Source organism: Podarcis muralis, chromosome 1, assembly GCF_964188315.1.
Source record: "Podarcis muralis chromosome 1, rPodMur119.hap1.1, whole genome shotgun sequence".
In the NCBI taxonomy this organism is placed as follows: domain Eukaryota; kingdom Metazoa; phylum Chordata; class Lepidosauria; order Squamata; family Lacertidae; genus Podarcis; species Podarcis muralis.
Window position 1 is genome coordinate 62,763,392 of NC_135655.1, and position 22,180 is coordinate 62,785,571.

Genomic DNA, 22,180 nt, shown 5'->3' on the forward strand with positions numbered 1-22,180 from the left:
CTTCCCGATCCATCTTAACTTTCTTTCGATACGGTACTATAAAGTCCCTGCAGGGACCTGGGCGAACGAATGGAATAAAGTCGCGCGGCTAATAAGCAGCGACCCTCCTATGCGGTTGCGCTGCAAAAAGAAAGGCAAGCACAAGAGCGCAAAACTCCGCCGGAAAGTGTAAGCAGCCATGGGCCACCCTCGCTAATGCAGCGAGCTGATCGGGACCCTCTTTCAGCTGAGCCGAGCTAGACACCCTAGTAGGCGTAAATGGAGATACTCACCCGGGCATTAGGGACCCTCCTTGCTGATCAGCAGCCCGCGCCGCTTCTTCGGGCGTCGCCACCGCCGCCGCCTCCACGCTCGCTCGCTAGCTTCAGCGAGCCACCAAATTCAAACCCAAGCAGCCTCTCGTTCCACGGCTTCTGATTGGTTGAGGGCCGCATAACGTCATAAGAGCCGCCACGCTTACGACGCGCCCTCGGATGTATTTTGGTCCAAAGGAGGATCCATCCCTCCGCCTTCAGCCGTCTCCTAAGCGAGGGCGTAATGCTGGGATTGTGGACGTTCTGCTCGGTTTGGTGGCGCGCATGGAAATAAGGGGGGCGGATATTGTCAGTGAGCGAATGAATGGAGGGCGGGACTCGCGCGAGCGGGTTGGAGGGGAGAGACGCGTATTCAAAGCAGGGGAAAGTCGGGGTTCGACTGTTTCTGTGCCGAACTGGGACGATAAGAAAGGGATAGTGTCTTTGCAGGAGTTGATGAGCACAAACAAGCAGGGAGGTTGCATTTTGCAGGAATAAAGCAACAGCGAAAGTTCCGCGGAGCAGCATTTCGTCGTCCCAGTTCAAGTTTCGAATAGAAATAAGCTGTCGCGTAGTAGTCGGCGGTCATCTTAAGACATGAACTTGGCTTTAATTGGTTCAATCGCTGATTTTACAGCGCTATCCTAAACAGTTACGCAGTGACTCAAAAGTAAGCTCAATAGAAATGATTTCCCCCCACGCGGACGGGTTGTGCCTCTTCTAGCACAAGCGAGTGACTTGAATTTAAATTTTATTTCAGCCATGAGCTGAAATAGCTCTCAACGCCACAGAGATTAACCGTACACGCGTCTTTTTAGGTGCGCGAGCACTTGAGCCCAGCGCGCAGTTTCTGTGCAAGTCTTTAAAAGCGCACGTCCTTGAGGTTGTATGGCTGCAATTGCAGTGCGGAGTGAGGGGTAAATTGGATAGGAGACACCAACAGTTCGCTTGAAAGGGTTTTTTTTAACTAAAAAGCAAAACTAGGAGCCTGAGATTGGGAGTTAAGGAATAGTCAGGGAAGGGTTTAACTTTTTCCAGCTCAGCTGGCTGGAAACTGATACCACCCCCAGCTGCTTTTATGCGGGGCGGGCGATACTGTTTTAGACTAGAAAGACATACGCCAGCCTTTCTCAAACTGGTGTGCTGGGAGCTGGTTCGAGAAATGAGTTTTGCCGCTGAAGCACTGAATGGGATCAAGAAAAGTGAACCTCGCGATTCCTTAGTTCGTTCCATAAATTGCAGTTACTCTGAGGAGTTGTGGGTGCTTGTTAAATGTGAAGTGAGAAAACAGTAATTCACACGAGAGATTTGTTTGTAGCTGTGCTCGTGCGCGTAGCTGTACAAATACTGAATGAAAAACGAGCGCCCGTTCTGGGCGGGATGTTCTACTGGCAGATGTCAAGAGGAACCTGTGCGCCTTCGGGAAGATGCTTTTAAGATGTTCTTAAAATAGAGCATTTGATGAGAGTGTCTGCTGGTGGCTTAAGGTTTGCGGATTGCAACAGATGTGTGTGGTAGAGAAGGACGTATGTTAATACAAGCGGGTGAAGACGGAGCACCGCATATCCTATAGCAACTCCGTTGGGAAAACGGTCTCTGTTAGGATTATAGGGGCTGCGGGAGGTTATGTGGCGGCCAGCCTGATCGCAAACGGGTTACCTCTTACTACGTAACAAGACATGCATCGAAGTATTGTCGCACCGCAGCATCCCTTGGAACAAACCTGCCCCTTTATCCCTAATTGATGTCTCATAAAAAGATAGCCGTGGTTCTGCCGATGGCGTCTTAATTATTTTGCTTTGGGTCTGACAACCGTGTTGCAAAAAGCGGGGATGTCCACCGGGAGGAAAGGAAATACGGGGCTTTGTGGAAAGAGGCAGGAAAAAGTCTACGTAGAGATAATGGAGGGGGCGGTGGAAATCCCGCCAGTCTCGCTGGAGAACCTGCGCATCCCTGCAGTGCATTTGTTGAGTCAGCCCCGCCGCGTTCATCGAGGCCGATTCCGAATCCGTGCGCGCTGTGCACACGACCGCCGCCTTGCAACCCCCGAGCCCGCTTGAAATGAAGGCACTGCAGGCAGGCAATGATCGAGCAGCTTTCGAGAGGGGGGCGGGTGCCCAGTCCCGTATTTGTGGGGGGTGGGGAGAAGGAAGTGGGTAGGATGGGAGAAGCCCTGCGAAGCCCTCTCACCGCGTTGCTGCAAAGGAGGAGCGGGCTCTGAAGGCGGAACTGAAACCCGCAGCGCCTTGTTGCAGGGAGGAAGCCTTTTGGCAGCGCTCCTGGCGCTGTAGGCTGTGCGAGGAGGAGCGTGGGGGGCAGCGGCCTCGTCGAGCGCTGTGAGTAGCACGGTTCCGCCGCAGAGCGAGTGTCCCCAGGCGCCGGGACGGGGGTGGAGAGGCGAGCTGCGAGGGAGGGGAAGTCTCGTGCTGTTCTCCGGATGCGCACACTTCGGAAGCCTTGTTTCCCCCCCCCCCTTCCTAGGTCCACAGTGGACCCCCACATTCCGTGTCTCTCCCACCCACAAGGGAGCTCACCCGTTGCTAAGGTAATAGAGGTGGTGGTCAGACATTCCTCCTCGTCCCCACTCTCCCTCCACCTCTTGCAGTGAGTAACGTCGGACATGTAACCTCCCTCCACGTGTAAGCGAATGACTCCTTGTCTGGAGCCTGCGAAGAGAGGTCGCGACATTAAACGCTCCTTTAAAAATAACGCGAGGTGTAGAAGAACGAATGATTGTGCCAACATGGCTCTTGAGGCGAGAATGAAGCACTCGCTCCCCCAGTTGCCCCCTGTTTGCGCTAGCTTTTTATGCATTGTGTGGCATTTCTTAAGTGTTAATACACACCGTTCTCAACTATGTGTGAGGTAAAGCAGGTTGGTAGTCCATCTTGAGTAGAATGAATATGAAAAAAAAAATTACACTGTGGGTTAAAAAAGGTTAACACAATCAACTCTTGTGACAAGTAGCGCAAACAACTGATAATTATTGAATAATTCCCATACACCCATACTTAAATATAACCCAGTCCTAACCAGTTGAATACATGGTATGGTGCCAGTTAACATTTGCTAGTCAAATAGCAGATTGTGATAGTTCTCTCTGTCATTTCCTGTTGTTTTGAATTTATTTTTCCACTTATCTCTGATGTCTTGTCTGTCCACTCACTTCTGTTCTGCCCCTTAAGTAAAACTCAGTTTTTCAAAACCCAAATTTTCCCACTTGCTGTTTTCAAACAATCTGTGTGCCCGACAAATCTCATTTCATTTTTTGATAGTTAGAAGCTTGGTGGATCAGAAGAATGCTGTAGACGTAGTGTATCTTGACTTCAGTAAGACTTTCGACAAAGTCTCCCATGGTATTGTGCAGAAACTGGTAAAACGTAGGCTGTATGAGGTAACTGTTAGGTGGATTTGTAGTTGATTGACCGAACCCAGAGAATGCTCATTAATGGTTCCTCGTCATCCTGCAAAAAAGTGCTAAGTGGAGTTCTGCAGTGTTCTGTCCTGGGTCTGTTGTTGTTCAACATCTTTATAAATGACTTGCATGAAGGAATTGAGGACACGCTCATCAAATTTGCTGATGACACCAAACTGGTAGGGTTAGCCAATGCCACAGAAGACAAAATCAGGATTCAAGATGGCCATAATAGATTGGAGAACTGGGCCAAACCTAACAAAATGAATTTCACTAGGGACATATGTAAGGTTCTCCACTTAGGCAGGAAGAACCAGCTGCGCTAATAAAACATTGCCAGTAGTATATGTGAAAAGAATCTAGGGGTCTTAGTGGACCACGAGCTTAACAAGAGTCAACAGTGATGCAGCACCAAAAAACCCTAAGGCTATTATAGGCTGTATCAACAGAAGTATCACAACCAGGGGTATTAATAGTACCACTTTATTATGCCTTGGTCAGACCACACCTAGAATTCTGTGTTCAATTCTGGGCGCCACAATTTAAGAAGGATATTGACAAGCTGGAACGTGTGCAGAGAGGGTGACCAAGATGATCAAGGGTCTGAAAACCAAGCCTTATAAGGAATTGTTGATGAAGCTGGATATGTTTACCCTGGTACAGAGGAGACTGCTTTCACTGTTTTCTCTGACAATAGGAGCTTGCATTACATACTACTACCCCCTTGTTGGATTCAGATCTGGTTCTGACTCAAGGTTAGCCACATTTCAGTGTTTATCCTCAAATAAAGTTCAGAAGCATTGTTCAGTTAGAATTCAACCTGATGTCACTTTCATTTGGAGGGCTCTCACACTCCTTAATTGTTCATGCTCCCTATATTTGTCATCCTTGCTTCTGTGCTACTCTTTGATGCCAAGGACTTTTCCTCATTGGCTGCAGGTATAGACAAAGTGAACTAGTCGCCAAAGGATACTTTTATCAACCTGTGCTAGAGATTCTGTGCCAGGTCCTTCAAGTGTGTTATCTCTGCCTGCAGTGTTTTGTTAGCATCTCTTTTCTTCTGAGCTAAGTAGCCTACTGGTGATGAGCTTCCATTAGGGTATGCACACCTGATACTTCAGAGAGCAGGTTTGGAAAGCCTGGAAGCTGTTGATCAGGGGTCAGCAAGGTTTATCTGGGCCTGACTGGGCCTGCAGAGATCCCTCTGTGGGCCGGATCGCACGTGCATGGGAGCCTGCGATTTCCGGCGTCTGCGCAGACACAATTTCCGGTGCCACAGAAGCGAGTCCCTGCGCCGCGCCGGTTTAGCACAGCATGTGAGCGGGCAGCTCAGTTCAGGGGCGGCTCGTGGGCCGGTCAAACGACCTCCGCAGGTCACTTCTGGCCCATGGGCCTTAGGTTGCTGACCCCTGCTGTAGATGATGCTTCCTGAGCTTTTTCTGTATGCACCCTGGATGTCTGCATCCTGTTCTCAGACTCCTTGTCCAAAGGCATAATATAATTCTCCAATCTACATCTTCTTGCTATGTGCCCCACAATACTATATTTTCTCCAAATAGATGTGAGCTTGTGTTCTCCATCTCACTTCCTCCTTCAGCCTCTCACAGTACCCTGGTACATGACCAAACATACAAACACACAAGCAAGCTTCCAGACAGCTCAGAGAAACAACCAGCCTTAATCCTAAAGACATAAGCTGACTCTTCTAAATATTGGCAATCGGTGCAGTTGTTTGAGCAAAGGTTTAACATTCATATGGTTGGCTGCATCACTCAGCAACCCAACTTCTGCATTAACTACAGTTTCCAGACCTTCCTTAAGAGAAGCCTCACACAGAGTGCATAATAGCAAAGCCCTATGATACGAATTTATCAACACAAATATTGTCCAATGAAGTAAAGCCAAGCTTTATGTGAGTTGATTTCGTCACTGCTATTCTGTGGGATTCCAGCTTATTTGCATGTATTGTCAGAGTTATACTTCTGTAAGCCTCAAAACATTTTTTCAAGTGTAAAGACCTCTGTTCAAAAGGAAGGAACCTGCTGTATTCCAGTTATAATATACTGCCTGACCTCCAGCTTTTCCCAACTACAGTGGTACCTCTGGTTACGAACTTAATTCGTTCTGGAGGTCCGTTCTTAAGCTGAAACCGTTCTTATCCTGAGGCGTGCTTTCACTAATGGGCCTCCTGTTTGCATCCTGGGGCAAAGTTCGCAACCAGGAGCAGCTACTTCCAGGTTAGCAGAGCTCGTAACCTGAAGTGTTCGTAACCAGAAGCATTTGTAACCAGAGGTACCACTGTATATATTTTGATTCTAAGACTGCAGTCGTGTATACATACTTGAGAGGATGCTCTACTAAACTTAATGGAACTCATTTTGCCCTGCATTCTATGATCTCATAGCAGTCAGCATTGTATTGAATTGTGCTTCCGGATAGCGGGATAGCCGCTGAGGGGAAAATCCTTGCAAGCTGCAAAGAAGAAGGATACAAGAGATGCTATGAGGTCTGACACTGCTGTGACAAATGTATTGGAGAACTGGAAGGAAATTATTTCCTTGCACCTGCAGCAGAAATGTGGACAATCCACCCGTTTTCCCCAAGGCCTCTTCAGCAGTCACTGGGCTGTCATGCCATTCTCTTTTCAGCAGCCCTCTATTAGTGTGCCTGATCTCCATAGGTTCCTTGTAGCTATTCCTGCACTTTTCTTGCTACCTCCTTATTTCAACATTTTCAACAGACATTTGTTCTTTTTCCATTCAGCTTCTGTATTCTTGCACACTCTTGTGTTCCCTTGAGGGTTTTACTGTCGGGGAAGCTGTAGACTGCAATCCAACAATTCAGTCAATTTAAGCCCATTATTTATTCTAATTGTTGATATACTGCCTTTAAATATATTTCTCTCTAAGGTGGCTCACAGAATAAAAATAACAGAAACAGTAACAAAACCACCAAACGACATTGCAAAAGCAAAAAAAAGATACTCAGAAAAATCCTTGTACAATTAAAAAACCTTCCAAAGATTGCTTGTGATGAGAAAGAGTCGAAAGATGTAGCTGCCTAGGAAGGCAGTTGCACATTTGGAAGACCCTGCCAATGTAATCTTTACTAATTGGGGGGGAGGGGGAGCAGAAAGCAGAGGACTGCAGATGCTGATCTTAGGGCTCAGTTAGTTTAATATGGATGGACGTGGCCCTTCAGATAACCTGGTACTCATTTAACGCTTTAGAGTTTGACACCAGCACTTTAAATTGAGTCTGGAAACAAATTGCAAACTGTTACTCATAATCCTCCTCCTACAAACATTTTGGCAGTCTCATTTTTCACCAGTTAGTTTCCAAACTGCGTTTAAAGGCAGCTTTGTGTAGACAGCATTATATAGTCCAGCCTAGATCTAATTAGTGCATGGATGACTGAGGCTAGCTGGGTTGTAGCTGGTGAACCATCTGAAGCTGGTAAAAGTGTTCATAGTTACTTATGTAACCTGGCCATTCAGTGATAATGTTGGATCCAGTAGGACTTTATACTTGATTCTTCAGAACATAAGAAGAGCCTGCTGGGTCTGGCCTACTCTATGAGAGTGTTACCGTATTTTTCGCTCTATAACACGCACCCGACCATAACACGCACATAGTTTTTAGAGGAGGAAAACAAGAAAAAAAATATTTTAAACGAAACAGCGAATGTATGATTTTTGTGGTTCATGCTGTGGCCACAGACATGTGATCTGACGGTGAGTTTGGGGTAGCCCAATGCAAAAATCCTGAGGATCCATGTGGATCCATGCTTTGTAACCACGTTTTTGCACCACTGCGGCCCCAGGCAACAGTGGGTGCATGATTTTTTTGGTACAAGCTGTAGCCATGGACATGCTATGTGATCTGATGGTGAATTTGGGGTGACCCTATGCAAAGTGGGGAGGGAAGGAAAAGCACTCAAGGGACAAGGAGCACGTGTGGGGTGGGTGGAGAAGGATGCTGTTAATAATGCAGAAGAGGGGTATAAGAGGAGAAGGCTCCTCTCCTTTCCCGCTTTGCTCCTTTAAAGCAAGCAGGCTCTCTGTCCCTCTCTCCTCCCCACTCAGCAGCTCTTCTCCCGCTTTGCTGTTTCAAAGCGAGCCACGGAGGAGGGAAGGAAGGGGAACCATGGATCCTCTGCTCACGACTGCAGCAGATCCCCCTGCCATCCGTAGGCATTCGCTCCATAACACGCACAGACATTTCCCCTTACTTTCTAGGAGGAAAAAAGTGAGTGTTATGGTGCAAAAAATACGGTAACTCCATCCAAAACAGATTGCATATCTATGTCCATATCCACAAAACTTCTAGTCACTGGATTTTCACCTGCATCTCCACTAGAACTGTTCCTAGACACTGATACAGGGTTTCCATGGTATCCCTGGGCTGGCCGGGTTGAAGCAAGAGATAAAGTTGAGTATTTTTAGTGTACTGAATGGATGATCTTTCCCAGTAGAATGATGTCAAAGTGAAATAACATGGATGACAATATAATCGGAAGGCATGGTATTGGACAGCAGTTGTCATGAGTCCCTTGGCGCTTTCAGTGTCAGACCTGGGGTGGCAGATTCTGGAGAAAGACATGGAGGGAGATGACGAATGGGAGGCTAACGTGGCCCAGAAAAGTATCACAGCTGATTGTATTGAAAAACACAAGATAATCAATTGGATTGTGTTTCATCCTCCTGGTGCATGTCCTTATCAGGGTGAACAAGGTCCTGAAATTAGGTTGAAACCAGCCTGGTATAATCAGCATCATCCTGAGCTGAGCTGCCACTACCCACTCTAAAACTTTCCCCCAAAGTGGCATGTTTTACAGTGGGCAGTATTGCTCAAATCCACCAGATTAGCATAGATTCCTCTGAGGCAAATACAGTGGTGCCTCGCAAGACAAAAAGAATCTGTTCCGCGATTCTCTTCGTCTAGCGGTTTCTTCGTCTTGCGAAGCAAGCCCATTAGCGGCTAAGCGGATTAGCGCTATTAGCGATTTAGCGGCTTAGCGGCTATTAAAGGCTTAGCGGCTAAGCTGTTAAAAGGCTATTAGTGGCTTTGAAAAAGGGGGGAAAGCGGGGGGGGATGGCGAGACTCGCAAGACGTTTTCGTCTTGCGAAGCAAGCCCATAGGGAAATTCGTCTTGCGAAGCGCCTCCGAAACGGAAAACCCTTTCGTCTAGCGGGTTTTTCGTCTTGCGAGGCATTCGTCTTGCGGGGCACCACTGTATGCCTCAAAAAAACAAACAAAAACTGCAATTCAGAGGGCATTATTATTATTATTAGAATTTATATACTGGCCTATACCCGGAGGTCTCAGGGCGGCATCTCATCATCTGAAGCATAGCCCCCTAATAAACCCATTTAAGATGTTGCATAGATCAGCAGGCCAGGTACAGTCATATCTTGGTTCTCGAACGCCTTGTGACTCGAACGTTTTGGCTCCCAAATGCCACAAACCCAGAAGTGAGTGTTCTGGTTTGTGAATGTTCTTTGGAACCCAAAAGTCCGACACGGCTTCCACTTGAGTGCAGGAAGCTCCTGCAGCCAATCAGAAGCCATGGCTTTGTTTTCGAATGTCGAACGGACTTCCAGAATGGATTCCGTTCAAGAACGACTGTAGTAGGTTTCAAATGTTGAAGCAGACAGTTCATATTCTCAAGCTGCATAAAGACTCCCATTTCTAAAAGAACATTCATGTATTGCTACCATGATGTAGATTGAGAACAAGAATGTACAATGAAATGTTCATGTAGCACACAGGCAATGCTATGAGATTGCAAACATAGGATATGCTCCATATTTTTCTCCATGATAATGTCTGCCTTCTAGTTATAAGCTTCATCCTGGAAAGGTATTATATACTTAATAGTATTTTGCAGAGCAAATTCTTAGCTCATTTTTGCTAACACCAACTCTGAGATGGAATATAGACTAAGAGACAGTGATTTTCCCAGAGCAAGTCAGTGAACTTCATGACTGAATCAGACTGCGAAGCAGGGTTCTGTTATCCAAGCATCATGTTCTGGCTACTGCTCAATACTGACCCAATTATGGTTGAATCTTTTTGAACTAGGAGCAGTTTGGGTGTCCCCAATCTACACTGTGTTCAACGAGGCATATATGTCAATATGGTTTATATTTGAATAGATCTGTGATTGAGAACAGTTGAATTTGTAACAGATGCTCAGGTTGTAAAGTTATGCTAGTGGAGTACTTGCAAGTACTAGAGTTGGCCAAATAGCATCATTAGTGGCATATGTTAAATAGCATCTTGCAACATTTACTGGCACTGAAATCTTTTTGTGCTGATTAGTAAAACAAATTCCTATTGCTTTTATACAGTTCTTCTTTTAATACAAGCCATTTTAAAAATGTTAATTTTTGACTTCTAATATGTTTCCCCCCCAGGTTGGCTTCTTTGTCTTATTATTTTTATACCCTGCACTTCAATCAAACTTACCTACAATATGCACCAGCTGCTGTATTTATGCAAGACCTGCAACCGATTTCCTTTTCACAGTTTAGTTAGATCAAGCCCAAATTGCTTAGATACATGGGTAAAAACTATACACTCTTCATTAACCCGTAAATGTGAAACTGAAGAAAAATTGCATTTGCATGGTGATGAATACTTAAATAGCGGAGCAGACAATGAAGACTATCAACAACGGCATATACCAGTTATGGTTGAGGAAGTTGTTAATTTTTTAGCACCACGTAAAGGACAGGTAAGTTGAAATTTCTTTTCAAAGTAGATTGAATAATTATAAAGAATTGCAGGCTTTATTTTACAGCTAGAGTAAATTATAGATGAAATTGTTCTGTAATTTATGTCCTTGAAGATTCTCTATTGTACTGAACTGATTTGTGATTGACTTGAATGTATTTTGCTTACTACAACAATGTTGTTGTTGATAATGATGATGATCGTGATAAGATAATACAGTACTTCTCTATTTCTATATGAAGCTGACTGGAGGGAAGGCCACAGGATCTAGCGTGAGATGCAAGTTAAAAGTTGTCAGAAAGTCCAACATAGAAGTCATAGAAAGGGTGAGCAAGATCAATAGGGAAACATTTCCCATGTATATTTCAGAATAGAGATCTACCAGAGCTGTCAAAACTGTGTCCATCCCATATCCAGGTTGGAAGCCAGATGGACAAAGATCAAGGAAGGATTTTTAAATCCAGGAATTCCTATAGCTGTTCAGCCACCACATGTTGCACAACTTTTTCCCCAAAAGAAATGTTGTATGTGAACTTAAACCTGGCCAGGCTATCTCCGTCTAAAGTTTTAAAAAGTGGGCAGATCATCACCTATTAGTACAGGAGAAATCCTACGCTCATCAAGAGAGGCATTAATTTTTGTGGCTCACCAAGTTCTTCCTTGCTGACCTTCACCACCAGAGATGGCCAGGCTCCACATTACCTTTGGTGGATCTCACAGAACCCTATCTACATCCTTGAGGATGACCAGGGCATATTCCTTGAAGAACTTTTCAACAATTGATTCTGACACCTCCATATATAATGTCATCCAGTTTGGACTCGCCCCCCCCCCCCAGCATTCCAGGTTCTTACAAGATCCATAAGCCTTCAGCTGGCAAACGAGACAAAAAAGAAAAGTGTGAAAGGATTTCTGAAGAAAGAGGGAGCTTGCAGTAAAGCTGAACAAACTTTGTGTTGGTCTTTAATGAGGTAGATGTGGCATAGATGGGCTTCCAAAAGGCTTTTGAACATTACACACACACACACACACACACACACACACACACACACACACAAGTCCTGTGTTAATCTGTGTATTAACATACCATCTCTAACTATACACAGATAAGAAAATCTATTTCTTAAGACGTTCCCATATGAATTTTTGATTATTATTATTTTGTTGTATGTTGCATTTGATGCTACAGGTTCCGTTGAGACTTCTGAGAGCTATGACAATTCAGAATTGTGCAGCTTGTTTATTGTTCTTAATAATGAAATCCTGTGCATGCCTGCTTATAAGAAAGTCTTGGGATGCGGGTGGCTGTGGTCTAAACCACTGAGCTTCTTGGGCTTGCCGATCAGAAGTTTGGTGGTTCGAATCCACACAGTGGTGGTGAGCTCTTGTTGCTCTGTCCCAGCTCCTGCCAACCTACCCATTCGAAAGCATACTAGTGCAAATAGATAAATAGGTACTGCTGCGGTGGAAAGGTAAATGGTATTTCCATGTGCCCTGGCATTCATCACAGTGTTCCGTTGCTCCAGAAGCAGTGTAATCGTGTTGGCCACATGACCCGCAAAGCTGTCTGTAGACAAACACCGCCTCCCTTGGCTTGAAAAGCGAGATGACTGCTGCACCCCGTTGTTGCCTCTGACTAGACTTAACCATCCGGGGTCCTTTACCTTTACCTTTTTTTTACCTATAAGAAAGTAATGTTCAGTGGTACTTACTCCCGGGTAAATGTGTACAGATTTCAGGCAAAGTCAACTGCAAGTTTCAGAGTGAAAACACGAATGATTAGAAATACTTGCACCATATGGCTTTTAAATAATAATAATAACAACAATACGGGATTTGGGTTAGAAAAAAATCATATTTGTTTTTACATTCACTGGTAAATGATACTGTAAGCCACAAAAGTGTGCTTCACAAAGATTTATGTGTTACTGAAGCAAAATGCGAGGCTCCATTTGGCATAGGATCATCAATATTTTCTCCTTTAAACACCAAAACTGCAATTATTAAAAAAATAACCAATATTTTATACTTTGTGTTACTCTCTTGTCTGATACTGTCTGCAGAAATTGTGATTTTATTCATATATATATATATATATATATATATATATGCTTTCGTAGATTTTCACGGGTATAGGAATGCAGGTTTTGGTGTCCTCGGGTGTCTTCCCGTGTAAAAGTTGGGGTGTCTGGGCGACGTTTCGACGAGGTCTCACTCGTCATCTTCAAGCTGGTGCTTTCGGCTTCTTGTTACTGGAACAGAGCAGGATCTCAGTGTTTGAGTTCCTATAAATACTGTTGAGGAGGTGTGGTGTATAGCCTCCAATGTTCTGGGCCGAGAGGAAGTTCCCAGGCTAGTGTGCCTTTTCTTCTTTTGTTCCTTAATTGCTTGAGGGATATCTTGAGTGATTTCTTGAGTGATATCCTGAGTACCACTTAGGTGGGTCATTAGGTGTGGATTAGTTGCTAAAGCCTTTGTGTCTTGACCTCTTGAACTTTGTGAAGAGTTTTTCTGAGAAGATGGCTGTACTGCATTTAGTTGTGCTCTGGCTTGGCTTCGTGTATAGGGGCGCATATACTTACATGCACAATCACACCACCACCCTGCACAAATAAACTCCGTAGCCAAGACTCTCATCTCCAGAACCAAACGCCTGGCTGACAAAGACCACTTGACAACTGAGTTACAGAATCTCTCAAATGTGTTAATTGCCAATGGATACCAGCAAAACAGGGTTACGAAGCTAATCCAAAAAGAAACACCCCCCAAAAACCAAGACACAGAAGAAAACAATGGCATGGCCCTCCTTCCTTATATCAAGGGCACTACAGATAAAATTAGCAAAATCCTCCATAAACACAATATCAAAACAGCCTTTTGCGCCAACCAAAAGATAGCCAATATCCTCAGAAACCCCAAGGATAAAATCCAGTTGGAAAACCAAGGGGTCTATGAAATACCCTGCAAAGTCTGCCCAGCCACGTACATTGGACAAACAAACAGACGAATAAATGCACGTATCGCAGAACACAAGAATGCCGTCAAAAAAGAAGAAAAAACTTCCTCTCTTTTCCAACACATGAAAGAAACAGGACACGAAATTAATTTTGCAGATTCCAAATTGCTCTCTAACATGGAACATCACCACAAGAGAATAATCATGGAAGCCATCGAGATAGAGAAACACCCTCACAACATGAACAAGCGTGACGACACATCCCGCTTGCCAGACATCTGGAAATTAGCCCTCCCCACAAAAACTGACACCAGATCCAGAGGCACACAGAACGCCATCACCAATCAACCACACCAGACCCAAACCCAGACCCTCTCCACAGATAAATTACAGACACCATCCAGTAGCCAAACCATGGTGGCACCTCCGGATGCTGCACCCCCCTGCAATCCCTACACAGATCTGGCTGGCACAGGCCACAAAACCACAGCTCGCCCCTATACACGAAGCCAAGCCAGAGCACAACTAAATGCAGTACAGCCATCTTCTCAGAAAAACTCTTCACAAAGTTCAAGAGGTCAAGACACAAAGGCTTTAGCAACTAATCCACACCTAATGACCCACCTAAGTGGTACTCAGGATATCACTCAAGAAATCACTCAAGATATCCCTCAAGCAATTAAGGAACAAAAGAAGAAAAGGCACACTAGCCTGGGAACTTCCTCTCGGCCCAGAACATTGGAGGCTATACACCACACCTCCTCAACAGTATTTATAGGAACTCAAACACTGAGATCCTGCTCTGTTCCAGTAACAAGAAGCCGAAAGCACCAGCCTGAAGATGACGAGTGAGACCTCGTCGAAACGTCGCCCAGACACCCCAACTTTTACATGGGAAGACACCCGAGGACACCAAAACCTGCATATATATATATATATATATATATGCAGGTTTTGGTGTCCTCGGGTGTCTTCCCGTGTAACACCCTCACAACATGAACAAGCGTGACGACACATCCCGCTTGCCAGACATCTGGAAATTAGCCCTCCCCACAAAAACTGACACCAGATCCAGAGGCACACAGAACGCCATCACCAATCAACCACACCAGACCCAAACCCAGACCCTCTCCACAGATAAATTACAGACACCATCCAGTAGCCAAACCATGGTGGCACCTCCGGATGCTGCACCCCCCTGCAATCCCTACACAGGCCACAAAACCACAGCTCGCCCCTATACACGAAGCCAAGCCAGAGCACAACAAAATGCAGTACAGCCATCTTCTCAGAAAAACTCTTCACAAAGTTCAAGAGGTCAAGACACAAAGGCTTTAGCAACTAATCCACACCTAATGACCCACCTAAGTGGTACTCAGGATATCACTCAAGAAATCACTCAAGACATCCCTCAAACAATTAAGGAACAAAAGAAGAAAAGGCACACTAGCCTGGGAACTTCCTCTCGGCCCAGAACATTGGAGGCTATACACCACACCTCAACAGTATTTATAGGAACTCAAACACTGAGACCCTGCTCTGTTCCAGTAACAAGAAGCCGAAAGCACCAGCCTGAAGATGACGAGTGAGACCTCGTCGAAACGTCGCCTAGACACCCCAACTTTTACACGGGAAGACACCCGAGGACACCAAAACCTGCATTCCTATACCCGTGAAAATCTACGAAAGCAAATATATATATATATATATATATATAATGTTAAGCTTAAAAGGATATGTGAATTTCTGGTCTGTCTAATCTGTAACTTCAAGCTTCAGCAGCCACTTTATCTACTCAGGATTCCCCTCTGGAAGAATTTTGTGGTCATTTTGTTCTATGGCTTCAGTCTCAGTGTTGGCTAGGGACGCTGCTACTTCAGAACTTTAAATGCTGTTTCATAACCATGAATGGCTGCCACTTATATGCTTCTGTAAATGATAGTATCTTCAAAGTACCTTTATTACACACCAGTGGATTTTTGTTATGCCTCTTTAGAGTACAGCTGTGCAGTTACGATGATGTAGAATGAAAGCAGGTACTACTTTTCTGTATTTTTGTTTATATCCTCTTATCTTAGGGGATGGCAAGTATTCTGATTCTGACATGGAGGGTAGTGTATGAGTGCCAGCCAAGTTTGTTGGGCAAAATATTGCACAAAGAGTTAATATTATTTGGCCAGTTTCTTCATTAAAGTTGAGGTCATAGGTCAATAATCAAGACCAAAACTTGCTTGCCTTATTATGGTTGCTTATAAAATGTAGGCTGCTTCTGTGATAGACAGAAACTACGTTTTCCAATTCCTTCCATCTCTTGACCTACTCTAATGCAGTTTTAGCACATTGTTCCTTTTGCAGGCTTGACGGCACAAATTGTAACTATCTCATAGGTACTGAATATATTTGACAAAATATGTATCATAGCAGAAAATGAAGAAAGAGCATACTGGTTTGTTTGGGTGATGGGTTCAGAGCTCTTTGAAATAGGTTTGAACTCTTTGCTCTTGCCTGTGGGAAAACTTTCACTTAATGTAAGGGATTGGATTTCCAGGCAAACTCTTAAGTATCTACCCATTGCTTTAGAACCCTTTCCTCCCAAATCCCTTTTGTGCAGTATTCTCTGAAGTACATTGTATGAATGAGTCACTCCCTTTTTAGTTCATTTTCTTCTCAATGGAACGCCTACTGCAGTAAGCCTGCTGAAACATACTTCCTGTAAAACTTGCTATATTAACTATTATTTTAGGGTATTTTTGTTCTAGTTCCCCAAAGGTTCTGTGCTAGTATGTACAGAGCTGTAGTGAATAATACAAAAGGTCAAATCAACACAACCTTTTTATACGCACATCTGGTTGTGGAGCCAAAACCACCCATAATACTTCATACCTCGACTAGTGCCTGTCCCTCATCTTCTGTGATTTGGAGGGTCCTGTAGCTAAATGGCTGGAGGACATTTATTTTTCTTGTTCTTTTTTTGTGTGCTTGTGATAACAGCCAGCAATGGGCAAAGCAAATAAGTGTGGGAGGGCTGCAAAATAATAGATGAAGTGTAGGCGTGCTGGAGCTGAGAAGGGACTGGCAGCATTGGTCTTAAAATGTACAGGCTGTACAATGAGATGCCCACATTGATGCCTCTTAACCATCGTTTATTTCAGCCTCCATGTTGATGTTAAGTGTATCTAGTTTCTCTGGGAGCCGGGGGCCAAAATATGCATGGCACTAAATCACATGCAGCTTTTCCTGGACTTTCCCCCCCTCCTACAAAATGAAGCAGCAGTCCTCCATGGAAGAAGACCAGAGCTGGAGGCATCTTAAACCTTTCTCCTAATGGCTCTTTTTTTTGGCTAGAAATTGCTCCCGCTCCAGAACTGCCTTTCACTGTGCCAGAGAAAAAACACAGGTAACTTCATACACCCCTTCGTGGGAAGGAAGGTAGATAGCTTACGAGAGAAGAATTCTTAGTATAAAAGGCTTCGGAGGAGAAAGGAAGCCTTTTCCCATAGGTCTTCCATGAATGTTGGTGCTGCATTTTGTAAAATAAAAAATGGTGAGGGGGAACTATGTGAAATCTGTTTTCGTAAAATTCTCTTGTGTCATAATTTTGAATTTAAGGCGCAATGGCTTGTGCAGAGTAGTGGGAGCAGCTGTCAATTTTAGGTCTTCTTGGCCATCTAAAACATTTATTTTGGTTGCTTTGCCATTGGTTGACCAACAGTTCACCATCATCAGGTTTCCTGAGAACTAAATCCCATTGAGTGTGATGGGGCTCGCTTCCAGATAAGTGTGCATAAATAAGATTGCAGCATGATATAATAAGCCATGCCATAACTGCTTTGTGATGTTACCGTTTCAGCTAAATATTAAAGACAACTTGGGTTGCAATCCTATACTCGCTTGGAGCTTGCTTTTGAGTAGACATGTATCAGATTGTGCTGTTGCTAACTCCTACAGGTTCTGCCTGAATTGAAGTGATTTGTATAGGTTATTTTAAAAAGTGGCAAAAGCTGCCTCTGCTTAAACTACATATTGCAAGCCAGCAAATAAGGATGATTGGCCATAATTCAAAGATAAGCATTTTTAGTCCCATTGATTTCAGTGGGAGACAGTTGAGCAGATTTCTCTCTGAAATCTGGGACTTAAAGTGGGACTTTCTTGATAGGACATTTAGGTATACATTCCATCCCTATGGTTCATGGCCTCACCATCCAGGCACATCATATTATCTGTTATGTATCTGTGAAGCTTGCATCTCAGCCTCCAAATAGGGGACAATATATGAGGATAAAATGTTAAATTATATTTCCTCACACCTTATTACCTCAGAAATTCTGGTCTCCTTAACTGAAGTATGAAGTTTTGATATGCTGTGCGGAAATAGCTGCTTCTGCAAATAAAGCAGCAGGCTTAGGATATGCAGCCGTATGAAGGAATTTTCAGGGATCATTTCAGTTTATCTTTTACTATAGCATATGTACACATGGTGATATGCTGGGATTTTTTTGCTATACCTAGTATAAAATGCTTCAGAAGCATAACTGCTCAATACAGTCCTTTTGTTATGAAGACATGAATGTAGTTGCAACATTTTATAGAATAAAATGTCTTGGCCCTGAACCTGTGATGTGCCTGCCAAGATTGGGTTGGTGGGCAGGCATCTACTGTAGCTTTAAGTGCGAAAACCAACGGTTGCATCTAGCAACTTAGCTTTCATGTGAATTTTTTCCTCCCTTGCTCTTGCCTACCAGGCAACGAGTTCAGCTTTTCTGATAGCACCAATAATCAGTGAGATAAAACAGGAGACTGGAAGGCTTCACAAATGCAATGGCCTGCGTAGAGCCTCCTGCTGTTCTTGGTGTTCCTTGGAGTGTTGTGAATTTTTGCACAAATTAAAAGATAGCAGTACCATTGTTTTAGGGTGTTGGCTTTATTGCAAATGTGGTTCACAAAGTGTGCTCCCAAATACCAGCAAGTGGCAAAAAAGCCTGATAAAATATTAAAATTATTCTTTGATGGATCTGTGCAGGTGTTCACTTACATTGCAGTGTGCAAAATGAGTTCAGAGTTTCAGCTTGATACACAGAAGTTTTGAGCAGTTTGAGCTACGCAGATCCTGCTATAGCGTTTCATAACCTGTCTAGACTTTCTACTTGTACTTTGGTTCTCAGCAGTTAGACCTTCTTGGTACCATCGTCATTGCAGTTCCCACCAACTCTCTTCCTATGTACATTTCTACTGAAGGAGAACCTGTAGCGTCTACCAAGAAAGAAAACAGCAAGGCACTTGGTCTGCCCACTGAGAGCCGTGCTGTGTATGCACTTGATCTCATTTTCCTGTGATACTAAGTTAGCTTGCTGCTATCACTATATATCACGTAACAAATGATAGTATTTCAGGAGCCTATTTAAGGCACTATGTTATAATAAAAAAGATGCAGTGCTGTGGGATGACTCAGCTCGTAAATGACGCTGTGTACGCTTTCCCTCTGTGCTACAGCATTAGTCTTAGCACTTCTTTGGCAAAACTACTCACAAGAAAGTAATCTTAAGTCTTTTGAATGAGACACTGGTCCCAGAAATAGTGATAGGAATAAGTGGTTCTATACTCTTCCCAGGATTGGCTAGCTATATAAATATTTGAGGACCAGTTTACACACAGTGATTTAATTTTTCAGTTTTCTATCGCACCGGATAGTCCTAGGAGAACATTAACACTTTGTGCCATGAAAGTTAAGTGACACAAATGCCACTGAAACCATCTGTATTATAAAAAAATGCTGGAATTAAAGTTGTCTCAGGGACAGGCAATTTTTTAACCATACATGACTTCACTGGAAGCTAATTCTGAGCTGGAAGAGTGGTAGTTATGCATATAGAATCAGGACAACATTTACCAATATTTGTTCAATCATGTTTTTACATGTTTCTTATTTCTCGGTATTCTTCTTCTGCATAGTTTTAAATCAATATATGAAATTTCAAGAGTCAAATAATGATTGGGCTTAAGAACTGTGACATGAAAAACCTGATAAAATTCTGGTATCTTCTTATGTAGCTTCTACTTTTGTGTAAATAGACTGTACCTGAAATAATTGATAAATAGAATGTGTTTACTTGACTTGTGAATTAATACAACCAAAACAACAGTTTTAAAACATTATATCCTAAAGTGCTGTTTTGAGATAACAGTAGTTATTGTGGCAGAACTATTATTTGGGCATAAGCCATTTCATATGAGAGACAAAGTTATTAAATCTAACAAGTAATGTATAATTTAAGGTTCATATGATGCATCTTTTTATAATTTTCCCATTAATAAAATAATATTTTTTTTAAAAAATCTGATTGATGCAGTGAATATTCATAATCATTATATATCTGTACCTTTCAAAGTTGGTTAATAATATGACACCTCCCCACCATGCACCACATTTTTATATCTGGAGGGAGTAGCAAATTCAAAAGAAAAAGGCAATCTTGTTATGAAAATCATCTTAGCACAATCAAGTTTATGTAGAATATTATGGTACAGTGCCTCCTATTTATCATGCAACAAAACAGTTAGATTTAGGCTGCAGACCTATAAACGCTTAACTGAAAGTAAATTTTATTAAACTATGGGATGTTTACATTTGAGTAAGCCTGCTTAGGAAAGTGCTATCGGTCACATGAACAATTTAGGCTGCAATCTAAAACTGCTTAACTGAGAGAGAGCCCCACTGAATTCAATATGACTTACAATCATAGAAACATAGAATCATTGCTTCTGAATAGACCTGGTTCGGGTTGGACAGTTGAAGTTTAAGGATAGGGATGTAATTATAGTTCTGTATGGAGGAAGGAAATCTATTTCTCAATTGGCATATGCGCTTGACTCATGTATGTATCAGAAAAGTTACCCTTTAATTAGCACTTGGTAAAAATACATATTTTTAAAAAGTCAAACAATTACCAACTGCTTAAAATTTTCAGGGTCTAGAAAGCATCATGACAATTTCACAGGGGAATTACTTTGAGGAAATTATATCAGTAGGTACATGGACGGTTGATTGTGGTCCTTTCTGTTGAACCTGAAATGTCATGTGTTAGTATCTTCAACAATTTAATTCTCACATTTGAGCATATGAGGAACAATGAGCATTTGCCTCTGCAGAAGATTCATTTAACTTCTATTTCTATTAATATGATTGCACCAATCACCTAGCATGATTCATAGCAGCTCTTTATTGCTATTAGTACTCTTACTGTAAAATTTAAACAGTGTAAATGTATTTCTCGTCTCCTAAACGCCTCTGATACAGGAAATGATGTAAATATGCAATGTAGAAAAAGACAAAAGACTATTACCAGATTGTTCTAATTTTTCCAAGTTTACTTTTATATACTTTCTTCTAAGTAAACCTGGAAATCTGAAATCTACTGCCTGAAATGTCACCTGTGAAAATGAGCAGATGCCAACATAACATTTAGGAGTTTGTGGCATTTTCGTTTAGTAAAAAGGAGCAAGGGGGCATTGCGTAGAGAAAAAAGTGAAGAGAGACATTTCCCCTCTACTCTCAATGCTAGAATTCAGGGTTATCCAGTGAAATTGATTGGTGGTAGATGCATGACGGACACATGGAAGTACTTCTTCACTCCGTTCATAGTCAAACTATGGAATTTGCTACCTTAAGAGGTGATGGCCAATAGCTTTGATGCCTTCCAATGGAAATTAGACAAATCCACAGAAAGTAAGTCTATCAAAAACTGCTTTTCATGATGTGCATATGTAACCTTCCAGTTCCAAAAATGTGTGCCACTGAATACAAGTTGTTGAGAGCAAGAAAAGGAAGGAGGGGTATTGCTTTCAAGTCCTGATTGTGAGCTTCCCGGTGGCATCTATTTGGCAACCAGACGGGCTGTTGCTCTGAAGCAGGAGGGCTCGTCTTATGTAACAGTTTGGGCAAGACATTATACACGTTTTTCTTCAGATTGAAGCTATGAAAATAATATAATAAGACTTTGGCTAAATCGTTTAGGATGGGGCAAGGTCAGGGATAGAGAACGTTGCTCAATGAATGTGGTTAAAGGGGCGTGCAAGCCATTTGCTGTGATACAGTACTTGGCAGCTCTGGAAAATGTTAGGAAATAAATGAAGATACAGAAAAGTAGAAGGACAACTCCTTTTCCTATTAAATGGGATTTGAAACTGAAAACAAAATACCTTTAATATAAAAGAACAATTAAAACAAGTTTCCTAAAAAACAAAATACTTCTGTAGGATTGTCAGTCAGTAATCTGAGCTGACAACTGTGCTTTAATTAAATTTGAGACTGTTACCAATTAGTCTATAGCACTACAGGCTTCAAGCTGCCTATGACTCAGTGCACTGACTCATCCAGCAAAACTTTTCTTACTAAAGAAATATCCAAGCACCCGCAAGGATGAAAGATCAAAAGGAAAGCAGGTTCACCGACCTCCTTTGCAAAACCTTTCTATTAAATTTCAATTATCAGAACTGTACAATGTGCCCCATACCCGGTATAGTTTAGTGGTCAAAGCAATTTCAGAAGCACGACATTATTATTACTAAAAAGTAAATAATTCATCTTGAGTATATGTTATCCTAAGAATTCCAATTATGGTTAATATTTGAATTAGTACAAAATGAAGCTCAGTGGCTCATAAATGTGACATATATAGCTTGCTAATATTTTCAATTACTTAACCATAACTTTTTACTCATTTGGTAATTTTTATTTTTTTATTATCCTTGAGGAAGGTTTAAGAGATTCCAAATGCCATTA

At 42.7% G+C, this 22,180-nt stretch overlaps 2 protein-coding genes across 10 annotated transcripts in view; one reads left to right on the forward strand and one right to left on the reverse strand.

The window, feature by feature from the left end:
• The window catches only part of KIF18A (kinesin family member 18A), a 40,183-nt gene extending 39,658 nt beyond the window's left edge, over positions 1-525 (reverse strand). For 2 of the 3 annotated variants that reach the window (XM_028729522.2, XM_028729527.2), the window contains exon 1: positions 273-523. The gene's annotated coding sequence lies outside the window, so the exon portion shown is untranslated. Of the gene's footprint in view, positions 1-272 lie in introns of all 3 variants that reach the window. The other variant, XM_028729549.2, reaches the window with a different exon arrangement.
• The window catches only part of METTL15 (methyltransferase 15, mitochondrial 12S rRNA N4-cytidine), a 98,525-nt gene that overhangs the window by 235 nt on the left and 76,110 nt on the right, over positions 1-22,180 (forward strand). The window contains exons 1-3 of one of the 7 annotated variants that reach the window (XM_077929822.1): positions 2,479-2,629; positions 10,127-10,446; positions 10,688-10,771. In XM_077929822.1, the coding sequence (XP_077785948.1) occupies positions 10,186-10,446; positions 10,688-10,771 (345 nt within the window). In that variant the 5' untranslated portion in view covers positions 2,479-2,629; positions 10,127-10,185. The other 6 variants (XM_077929803.1, XM_077929805.1, XM_077929813.1 and 3 more) reach the window with 6 other exon arrangements.